The sequence below is a fragment of the Myxocyprinus asiaticus genome, chromosome 19 (assembly GCF_019703515.2).
Source record: "Myxocyprinus asiaticus isolate MX2 ecotype Aquarium Trade chromosome 19, UBuf_Myxa_2, whole genome shotgun sequence".
Lineage (NCBI taxonomy): Eukaryota > Metazoa > Chordata > Actinopteri > Cypriniformes > Catostomidae > Myxocyprinus > Myxocyprinus asiaticus.
Window position 1 is genome coordinate 35,733,441 of NC_059362.1, and position 12,396 is coordinate 35,745,836.

Sequence of the window (12,396 nt, forward strand, 5' to 3'; positions counted from 1 at the left end):
GAAAGTGTATGTACTATTTTGTCTAATTATTGAGTCTTGTGGTGTCTCAGAAAATCCATTTCTAATCAGCCAATCTCTTGGGGATCCTTCAAAATGTGGCTAATTAGAAGCCCAACTGGATGACAAACTAAACATTTTCAAGCTACTAAATTAGGAATAGGAAAAGTTTTACCTCAAATACCTAACATTACATTTTATTGTAATTACTGTGCATGCAACTAAATTATTTAAAAAAAAAAAAGCTGATGCAAAGTGGTGAGAAACTTAGAAGAAATGCATCTAAAATCATACACTTTCCCTTATACAAATATATAAATTTTAACCTAAGACCTTGATATTGAAAAAGAAAAGCTCACATGCATTTTCATTCATCAACTCTCCACATGTCAATGTATCACTTTCTCTGATGGAGAAATCTCAATCTGAGAGCTAGAGAGAGCAAGCAGCATCATCACATTTAACTGCCCTTAACTGCTGCCGCCCGGCTAATTCTGTGAAGACATTCAAGACGTAATTCTCCAGCAATTACACACTTCTGATGTTATTCTTCATAAGATACCCTAATAATCCTTGATGAGTTTTCTTTATGTTCACATGAGGCGTCTTTCATGTTAACGTTATGAGCTCATTAGATGTAATGTTTATCTGCTGTGCTGCCTGATGCATGCATGCTTTTAACATTTTATTACACTAATGTGCCATGACAGACATTAACATGCATGTCACTGATTTCAATGTAAAACCACACTGAATTAGATTTCTTATTATGGCATGTTGCGTACATGAAGGCAGGGGTTTTATGATCTTATCCAGACCAGATGTTTGCCAGCATGCACAGTATGACCACTTCAGCACACCCATTGGCTCACTAGCATCAGGTTTTTTTATCCTCTACATTGGTATACAGTTTTATCCAAAGCGATGTACAGTGCAGTCAAGGTCTACATTTTATTTTTATACACAGTACTGTATGTGTGTTCGCTTAGAATGGAACCCATGACCTTTTGGTGCTACAGTGCTCTACCAGATGAGCTTCAGGAGGTTCTTGATTTCTGCTCTCGGTAAAGCATGAGCTTATGAAAACGAAATTACACACCACGGCTGCCTTAGAAGGGGTCACATGACCATCCTCAGGGCCCACTTTGAATTGGACATAGATGGTCCCTTTGGGTTCAAAGGCATCTGTTACTTTCCATACCACTTAATTAGCTGTGGGTGCAGAGCAGCAAATAAGATTATTTTGCTATGGCATTTAAACATTATCTTTGACTGAAGTGAAGAGTGCTTCAACAGACTGGATAAGGTGTGCCAATATTATTTCATTTTTGCACTGCAGTGGTGGGTTTCTAAATACCACAGTAAATTGTTTGCTTAGATTGCAAGGCAGAGAGATTGTATTATTGGCTAAAAAAGAGAAAAAGATTAAACATTTCTCTATATCATAATTTAAACTAGTGGTTATCAGTTGTTTGATAAAATGTCCTTAAAATCAAATTTTTAAAATTTAAATGTATCTTGAATTTGATGGTTTCAAGCCCTCTGCAGCTAATAATTTACTGTACAAATTACCTTGCTGCAAGTGAGCCATATTTAATGTAGCCTTGGTCCATTTCTTTTTCTTTTTACATTGCTTGCATATTTTGTTCATTATTTTTAAGATAAAGGTACAGTTGTGCTCAAAAGTTTGCATACCCTGGCAGAAATTGTGAAATTTTGGCATTGATTTTGAAAATATGACTGATCATATTTTTTTTAATGGTCTTTTATTTAAGGATAGTGATCATATGAAGCCATTCATTATCACATAGTTGTTTGGCTCCTTTTTAAATCATAATGATAACAGAAATCACCCAAATGGCCCTGATCAAAAGTTTACATACCCTTGAATGTTTGGCCCTGTTACAGACACACAAGGTGACACACACAGGTTTAAATGGCAAATAAAGTTTCATTTCCCACACCTGTGGCTTTTTAAATTGCAATTAGTGTCTGTGTATAAATAGTCAATGAGTTTGTTAGCTCTCACGTGGATGCACTGAGCAGGCTAGATACTGAGCCATGGGGAGCAGAAAAGAACTGTCAAAAGACCTGCGTAACAAGGTAATGGAACTTTATAAAGATGGAAAAGGATATAAAAGATATCCAAAGCCTTGAAATGCCAGTCAGTACTGTTCAATCACTTATTAAGAAGTGGAAAATTCAGGGATCTCTTTCAGGATACATAGAAAAACCCACAGGTAACCTCAGGAGAAATACAGGCTGCTCTGGAAAAAGACGGTGTGGTTGTTTCAAGGAGCACAATACGACGATACTTGAACAAAAATGAGCTGCATGATCGAGTTGCCAGAAAGAAGCCTTTACTGCGCCAATGCCACAAAAAAGCCTGGTTACAATATGCTCGACAACACCTTGACACGCCTCACAACTTCTGGCACACTGTAATTTGGAGTGACGAGACCAAAATAGAGCTTTATGGTCACAACCATAAGCGCTATGTTTGGAGATGGGTCAACAAGGCCTATAGTGAAAAGAATACCATCCCCACTGTGAAGCATGGTGGTGGCTCACTGATGTTTTGGGGGGGTGTGAGCTCTAAAGGCACAGGGAACCTTGTGAAAATTGATGGCAAGATGAATGTAGCATGTTATCAGAAAATACTGGCAGACAATTTGCATTCTTCTGCACGAAAGCTGCACATGGGATGCTCTTGGACTTTCCAGCATGACAATGACCCTAAGCACAAGGCCAAGTTGACCCTCCAGTGGTTACAGCAGAAAAAGGTGAAGGTTCTGGAGTGGCCATCACAGTCTCCTGACCTTAATATCATCGAGCCACTCTTGGGAGATCTCAAACATGCGGTTCATGCAAGACAACCAAAGACTTTGCATGACCTGGAGGCATTTTGCCAAGACGAATGGGCTACTATACCACCTGCAAGAATTTAGGGCCTCATAGACAACTATTACAAAAGACTGCACACTTTCATTGACGCTAAAGGGGGCAATACACAGTATTAAGAACTAAGGGTATGCAGACTTTTGAACAGGGGTCATTTCATTTTTTTCTTTGTTGCCATGTTTTGTTTTATGATTGTGCCATTCTGTTATAACCTACAGTTGAATATGAATCCCATAAGAAATAAAAGAAATGTGTTTTGCCTGCTCACTCATGTTTTCTTTAAAAATGGTACATATATTACCAATTCTCCAAGGGTATGCAAACTTTTGAGCACAACTGTATGTCACGCAACCTGTCCATGTTGACACCTGCTTCTTCCAAGTGACAGGTGTATTTACACCTAAATAACACAGAGTTTTCTGTTTATTTTGCTATCCTATACTCGATTATTTGGTTAGTTGAATTTTACTATTTGCATTTAGCATTGTCTGTTTCCTTGCTGTCTGCAACCCTTTCAGATTAGACCTGCAAGCCACCAATTGAGAACTAACTGTAGGAATCATATTCTCATACTCTTTCAATCCCATGATTAGTGGGTATGCTGAATATTATTTGTGCTACAGAGAAGAGAGACTCAATTCTGCTGTGTTTGCATTTGCATCTACTTCAAAGGCTATGAACCATTGTACCTGGCAGGTTCTTCTGCAAGGTTTCATAGTCCAAGAACATTACATTCTCTCTGTCCTATATTTACCAATATATTGTTTTAGGGCTGGGCGATACAGCTAAAAAATGTATCACGGTATAATGTTTCATATCATTCGGTATCGATAATTATTGATACATTTTAATAACCTTTTTTAAACAAAGACCAGTAGAAAAAAGGTTTGAATTTAACCACTGTATTTTTAATTTACTCACTCTATTAAGGCAAACAAAAAAATTATTTTAGTTTTAACATAAATATTAAAAAATGTAAACAAATATCTTCTTTCTTATATCTTATATGAAGATTAAATAAATAAGTGTTATCATTGTATCATTTGGAGGATTTCTCATAAGGCATTGTTGCCGAGTACCTCTCCATCGTGGACTGCTTGTGCGTTGTTTGTTGAGGTGAGGTAGATGTAGGTCGTGGCGGACGACATGCTGCATATTCCAAAGGGTGGAAGCGGTTAAGGTGATGAAATAAGTTTGTGTTTCCATACTTGGCCGGGACATTTTTTTTGCAAAGATTACACACAACGGTGTTCTGATGTTGTTCAGACGTCAAGAAACCAAAAAACTGCCACACTGGCGAGCTGACATGTCCTTTTTATTCACAATCTCCTCATCACCGGCAGGCACTTCACTCATTTTCGCATGTGTTCTTGTGTTTTGATGTCACATGGCGATGGCGCAACCGAACCCCCACAGCAACGCAACTTGTTATTGGCTGTTTGCTTGTCACTCGTAGCACACTCCTTTATCAAGCCACATGATAGGCTGTTTACGATCCAGGGACGGCGCACGCTTAAGGGTTGTTCATGCAACCAAACTTCATGTCTGTTTACATTTTAATGCATTTAAGTGAAACTATCGAGCGTTATATCCGGAAAAAATTTTTTTATATCGTTATCGATAAAGGTGTACCATCGATAAATACCGATACCGTTTTATCGCCCAGCCCTATATTGTTTACGCTGTATGCCAGCATTTGTCAAGCAGAATTTGTGCTGTCGAAGATTTCAAAGGGAGCTGATTCTAATTGCCTGCTAATTAAAAGTGCTGATATTTCTGCTGTTATCTCCAGTCTCTATGACTGCCAGTGAAATATATTTGCATGCTGTTATTGGGAAGGATGGCAGTGTGAAAATAAAAAGAGATGTCTTAAGCAAATTTGGATGAACTTAAATGAGCTGCCATCCAAAAATAGTGAGAATTCAGTGTAACTTTAATGGAAGTTTGGTCTAATCTGTGAAACATAGCTGTGTGTTGGAACAGGACAGTGGGGGTTGTCAATCAAAGCATTTTAAAAAATGCACTCTTGAAATTTCTGGAAAATAGCTGCACATATCAAAATTAAACCTCAAAGCATTATCTCAGCAAATATTTGTACATAATTTTAGTGAGAACTGCACAAGTTCTTCACATTTCTATAAATTCTGCATTTACAGTATATTTATTCACTTGGCAGATACTTTTTTCCAAAAGGACTTTCAGACCGAATGCATTTTTGCGATAAACAAAGGTAGACGAAGTAGACTCGGGTGTGTCGAGACATGTTTTTAAAAGTTACATTTTGTCTAAATGCCGTGTATTTGTCTATACACGGCATTTCTACACGAGATGCTGGAAAAACAGTGAGATGTGGCATAATGGTCAAGACGTATGCCTAGCTGTTGTTTACCTATAAAAATAATTGAAAAACAGCACACAGACGGACACAAAAATGCAGCCTGAATGTCCTCTTACAGTGCTTTCAAGGTACATTTATAGCAGCATGTGTGTTCTCAGGGAATTTAACCCATGGCCTTTGCATTACCAACACCATGCTCTACCAGCTGAGCTACAGGGAATTAATTTAGAACATTGAAGATATACACTAGTAAAAGAAAGACATCAGCTTTAATTCAGTTTTATGTACTGTATGTGTGTGACTGAACTGAATAATAAGGCTATCTCTGGTTAGAAGAGAGTATACTTGCCGAGAAGGAGGGTTGCAGTGGTCACCATGGGTGTTTCTGTGGATTACAGTTGGCTACTTTACAGTACATTATTTACAAGTGCAGGCTACTTGTTTAAATAATGCATTGAGTTGAATAACCTTTTTTCTTCAGTGGAAATTTAAAAATGGCAATCAAATATGTATGTTTAGACTTCATTAATCCAGAAAATAGCATCTTGGCTGTCCTCCTGCCAGAGGGCATAAGAACAGCACTCTTTTAGAGAGACTGCAGCCTTTTTCTTCTGTGTCACACATATAAGATTTATTTGTTCCTTAACATTCAACCATACATGCCACCTATTGTGTTCTGCTCCCTGTGCATCAGAGATAAAAAAAAAAAAATTATACAATGCCATAGTGCATATACCGTAAGAAGCAAAAATGCATTCAGGGTGCGAACAAATGAAAAGCAAATGGTGGCTCAGTGGGCAGCACTGTTGCCTTACAGCAATAAGGTCCCCAGTTTGAGTCCCGGCTCACCCAGGGCCTTTCTGTGTGCAGTTGGCATGTTCATGTGGGTGTACTCCAGTTTTCCTCACAATCCAAAAACATGAAAGTTAAGTGAATTGGAAATTCTAAATTGCCCATAGGTGAGAGTGAAGGTGTGAATGACACAGGCATGTTTTTCAACTGAAATAGTTTAGGTTATTAAATAAAAGAAAAGAAACAAAAGCAGGGGTTCTTTGTGCTAGACTTCACTGGCATGTGGTCAAAAGACTGTGTGCCCCATACTCAGCCACACCCACATCATGGCATGGCTTCCTCTTATAGAATAGCTTGACCTGCAGAGGGGGCACACTCACAAAACAAATATTTTAATCTCAAAAACAAGACACTTTAATTTGGCTCTTACACCTTGTATTGGTTTCATTTGTGCTAACACCCTTTGTGTTCCCAGTCAAAAATAACTGGCCACTAAGATTGTTAATAAATATCTCATATTGCATATATTATCCCAAGATATTGCATTAGATCTTTTTGTCAACTTCTTTTTTAGTAATTATGACAGGTCTGTACATCTTTTTTGAACAGATTTTTAGAAGGATTAGTTGTTAGAAGGATTAGTTGAACTGAGCTTATACCGGGCTAGTGGGGGGCACTCCCTGCAGAAAACATAAAAAATAATAATAATTATGTAATAAATTAATGACAACTTGCTTGATATTTTAAAAGCTTAAAAAAATCTGGACTTTATAATGCATTTATATCTGATCCTACCAACTCTTAAATAATGCTTTTTAATTTGCTGTCAAATTAGAACAGTTTTGTTCTCATAATTTGCAAATTTGTTATCGCAACAATTATATTCAGAGTTGGTAAAAGCATAAAAATGATGAGATAGCCTTGTGTTATATATCATTGGAAAGGGCTTAATTAGTAAAATGCAAATTTTTTCACTCAGAGACCGGATTGCAGTGAGTATTGGTGTATAAAATTCCCACTGACACACACACATATAATAAACCTGAGTCTCTTTTTGTCACATTTTTCCTTAATACTTCTTAAACATACAGGTGCATCTCAATAAATTAGAATGTCGTGGAAAAGTTCATTTATTTCAGTAATTCAACTCAAATTGTGAAACTCGTGTATTAAATAAATTCAATGCACACAGACTGAAGTAGTTTAAGTCTTTGGTTCTTTTAATTGTGATGATTTTGGCTCACATTTAACAAAAACCCACCAATTCACTATCTCAACAAATTAGAATATGGTGACATGCCAATCAGCTAATCAACTCAAAACACCTGCAAAGGTTTCCTGAGCCTTCAAAATGGTCTCTCAGTTTGGTTCACTAGGCTACACAATCATGGGGAAGACTGCTGATCTGACAGTTGTCCAGAAGACAATCATTGACACCCTTCACAAGGAGGGTAAGCCACAAACATTCATTGCCAAAGAAGCTGGCTGTTCACAGAGTGCTGTATCCAAGCATGTTAACAGAAAGTTGAGTGGAAGGAAAAAGTGTGGAAGAAAAAGACGCACAACCAACCGAGAGAACCGCAGCCTTATGAGGATTGTCAAGCAAAATCGATTCAAGAATTTGGGTGAACTTCACAAGGAATGGACTGAGGCTGGGGTCAAGGCATCAAGAGCCACCACACACAGACGTGTCAAGGAATTTGGCTACAGTTGTCGTATTCCTCTTGTTAAGCCACTCCTGAACCACAGACAACGTCAGAGGCATCTTACCTGGGCTAAGGAGAAGAAGAACTGGACTGTTGCCCAGTGGTCCAAAGTCCTCTTTTCAGATGAGAGCAAGTTTTGTATTTCATTTGGAAACCAAGGTCCTAGAGTCTGGAGGAAGGGTGGAGAAGCTCATAGCCCAAGTTGCTTGAAGTCCAGTGTTAAGTTTCCACAGTCTGTGATGATTTGGGGTGCAATGACATCTGCTGGTGTTGGTCACTGCACCCGTTTACCAAGAAATTTTGGAGCACTTCATGCTTCCTTCTGCTGACCAGCTTTTTAAAGATGCTGATTTCATTTTCCAGCAGGATTTGGCACCTGCCCACACTGCCAAAAGCACCAAAAGTTGGTTAAATGACCATGGTGTTGGTGTGCTTGACTGGCCAGCAAACTCACCAGACCTGAACCCCATAGAGAATCTATGGGGTATTGTCAAGAGGAAAATGAGAAACGAGAGACCAAAAAATGCAGATGAGCTGAAGGCCACTGTCAAAGAAACCTGGGCTTCCATACCACCTCAGCAGTGCCACAAACTGATCACCTCCATGCCACGCCGAATTGAGGCAGTAATTAAAGTAAAAGGAGCCCCTACCAAGTATTGAGTACATATACAGTAAATGAACATACTTTCCAGAAGGCCAACAATTCACTAAAAATGTTTTTTTTATTGGTCTTATGGTGTATTCTAATTTGAGATAGTGAATTGGTGGGTTTTTGTTAAATGTGAGCCAAAATCATCACAATTAAAAGAACCAAAGACTTAAACTACTTCAGTCTGTGTGCATTGAATTTATTTAATACACGAGTTTCACAATTTGAGTTGAATTACTGAAATAAATGAACTTTTCCATGACATTCTAATTTATTGAGATGCACCTGTACATTTAACATAGACAATGACATATCTTAATTTAGTTACAGCAGACTATACCGATTCAAACGAGCCCAAACACAACATAATATAATTAGTAGATTTTGAAATATTCCTCAAAGAGTGTGCATGGAAAGTCGATGCACAAAAGGGTGCTCAACACACGTTTATGTGTATGTGCTTTTGTGTGTGTGTATGTGTGTGTGCGCACGCACGTGCATATGTCCAAGGACTTTGTGTGTGCAAACACACATCCACATATGTGCTTATCTAAAGGACTGGGATGCTCCTGAACACTTAATATGTCTGTATTTTGTAGTCTAATCCATTCATTTCCAATGGCTGGTTACTTTAGACGGGGAACGCCACAGGTGTAACAAAGTAAAATAAAACCAGTCAATTTTATCAAAATGATCTAAAAAGAACTGTGTGTTCAGATGCCTTGTGTGAACAAAGTAATGTTGGAATTTTATTCTAACTGGATAAAATAAACAAAAGCTAAAAAAAAAAAAATAATAAAAAAAAAAAGGTTAATCAGTCATTTTTGACCAGAACACAATATAAGGGTTAAAGGAATAGTTCAGCTAAAAATGAAAATTCTTTCATCATTTACTCAACCTCATGTTGTTCCAAACCCTTACAACTTTCTTTTCATTGTGAAACAGAAAAGGAGATGCTAGGCAGAATGTTAGTCTCCATCACCATTTACTTTCATTGCAACTTTTTTCCATACAATGAAAGTGAATGGTGACTGAGGCTAACAATCTGCCTAATAGCTCCTTTTGTGTTCCATTGTTTTGGAGTAATATGAAGTGAGTTAATAATGACAGAATTTTAATTTTTAGGTTAAATGTTCCTTCAAAAGTGATTTTTATGGGCATCAGCAGAGGTTGCATTCAAATCTCTGCCAATTAAGGTCTGTGCCACTGTCAAATGTGATTAACGTAGTAAACACTGACTACACCGCGTCTGGAAGCATATGTAAAAATAGATTTTGAAGCATTCTCCCTGGAGAGTACCGCCACTATCCCCACCCCCAAAAATGGATATGTTTTCATGTAATCACCATATGCCATTTACACATGCCATTCAAAAATCTGCCTGCTGTGTTTTACACCTCTTGGCAGTTGTTTTTCTAAATGCATGTCCCTTGATGTCCTTGCCAGTGTATATTGCTCTATGATTCTGCAAGGGAACATAGGCCAAGAACTGGGGAAACAAAAGCCTTAGGCAGCAGTGGGATGTCAAAGATGTAACCACTGTGCAACACACGTATGACTGCATAAACACATGCATGCACACACATGCACTCACATTTTAAGCAAGAATGTTAAAATTCATCATACTTCATGTCCATACTTTTTTTCTTACAGTTTTTTTAATCAATTGAAGGATGTGGCCTTGATACTAGTTTTGCCCTTGATACTTGCGTTTTAGATGTGATGGGAGATATAACAGGTCTTATTTTCTCTTAACAGCGTGAAAGGCTTCGGAACATTGAGAGGATCTGCTGCCTTCTACGAAAGGTATGTAATGTTTGTGTTTATGTGTGCCAAAATTACATTTGTTTTGTTGCGCACATTTTACACTTCATTAAATGCACCTCTTGAAATGATACTTTTGTTTGATTTAACATCATATGGTAAACTTTGGTAATTCTTGCTTTAACTTCTATGTATTCTAAGACATAATTTGGCAACACAGATTATTAGTTTGTGTAAATTCAAATAGTTAGAAATGTCTAGAAGCTTTGATATATATATATTTTCATATTATAAATATCCTTGAACTACTGATTTCTTAAGGACCCCATGGAATCAAATTTAGAATTTTGTGGCTTTTAGTACATGTATATTAGCTTTACGGCCATCTTTATACTGGTATACTCCTAAATGTTAACAAAATTAACTTGTAACCCTTCACAATAAGGTTCTATATGTTCTATATTTGTTAACAACTGACTTGCAAGTAGCAAATCATTGTTCATGTGACATAACAAAAAATAAATAAATAAGGACACACATTCTGGTATGTCATTCAAGTGCCCTGTTCCAATTGGAAATATGCTGATATAGGTAAGAAAACTGTGCTCATCCAAACCTTTCTTGGGGTCTTAAAGCATTAAATAATGTTTATTAAAGATGACTTATTAATTAAAGTTACTATGAGATGTTTCCCACATTTTTTTTAATTGTGGCATTCACAGAATTGTGTGTTTGAATTCTGCTCTAAGTACATAACAAGTACTGTTAAAGGGGACCAGAACTGTTATGTTCCATGGATTGTGCCAACATCAGCAGAACGCCTTCATGAGTAACATGTCTCATCGTATGAGTCCCAGCTGTTCTGTGTGCATGTGCACATAGCAGAAAAGGTTTTATGTTGTCACTCTGTTTCACCTGACTGCAAATGTAAAGGAACAAGAAAGCTGACAAAAACACTTATCCATACACGGTATGGTATAACATTGGCTGAAGAAGGGCTTCATATGTGCTTGAGCTCAGTCGTTCTGGGTAATACAGAGAATGACCTGTTTTAGGTCAAATGGAGTTCTTGCTTATAAAACTTATATATATATGTATGCATACAGTACATTTGGCAGAGGCTTTCATCCAAAGTGACTTACAATACATTCAATGCTACTACTGCACTGCTCTACCAGTTGAACTACTGTACACTAACTTTGTTTTTTTTGTTATGTGCACTACAAACTAGATAGCAATCACCATTTATTTTCATACAAAACAAGACATGTCCATTGGAAAATAGTCCATATACCTTATGCACTCCTGTGACATGTTGTTCCAAACCTGTATGACTTTCCTTCTTCTGTGGAACACAAAATGAGCAGAATGTTACTGACAGCCTAAGTCAGCATCCACTTTCATTGTTTGGAAAAAAAGATGCAATGAAAGTGAATGGTGACTGAGGCTAACATTCTGCCTAACATCCCTTTTTTGTGTGTTCTAAGGAAGAAAGAAAGTCAAATTGGTTTGGAACAGCATGAGGGTGTTTAAATGGGTGTTTTGGGTGAACTATCCTATCAAAGCTAGTGAAAGAGGGACATCTATGCTGTTATTCCTTTTCTTTCTCTCATTTTCTCTGTCTTTTTGCCTTTCTCTCGCTCTTTGTCTGTTGGTTGGAGTCTTTGTGCTCATGGGTTATCATTTATTATCATTATTAATTATCTTGGTTGTGAACACTTAGCTTTAGGCTCGTATCACATCCCACTGAGTCTTAACTTGACTGACATGGGCCCAGTGATAATTTGTGAAGCTCTCTGTGTCAAGCTATAGAGTGCATATACAGTAAATCAAGTCTCATTACAAACAATGATTTTCATTCTGACCAGGTAGCCGTAATAGTTAAGAGAGTTTAAAATGTCTGTGCATGAGAGAATAAACATATTTATTTGTTTGCTAATGTGACAATTTTGCTGATGAGTGCATTGTGCATCCTTTAAGAATGAGCCATTCAGTTATGCTCACAAGCTCTTACACAAGATATTTTCTCCACTTTAGGTATGGAGGATTTTTTTCATAGCCAAGAAACAAACATGCATGTTTTCTTATTTTTATATGGGTAGAATGAATGTCAGTCGCACCATTTGTGTCTTGTCAGGATGAGGCCTTCACCAAAACACATCTTCTGGAAAATCAAAAAGGGAATGATACTTTGCTTGGGTGACTTAGAGCCAGTCAGACAAATATATGCAAATGCTGAGTCACACAAA

General features: G+C 37.4%; 1 protein-coding gene across 1 annotated transcript in view; it reads left to right on the forward strand.

Moving 5' to 3' along the window:
• Nucleotides 1-12,396, forward strand: part of cnih3 (cornichon family AMPA receptor auxiliary protein 3) — a 91,336-nt gene that overhangs the window by 21,845 nt on the left and 57,095 nt on the right. Inside the window, exon 3 of the mRNA XM_051725339.1 lies at nt 10,142-10,189. Within this exon, the coding sequence (XP_051581299.1) occupies nt 10,142-10,189 (48 nt within the window). The remainder of the gene's footprint in view (nt 1-10,141; nt 10,190-12,396) is intronic.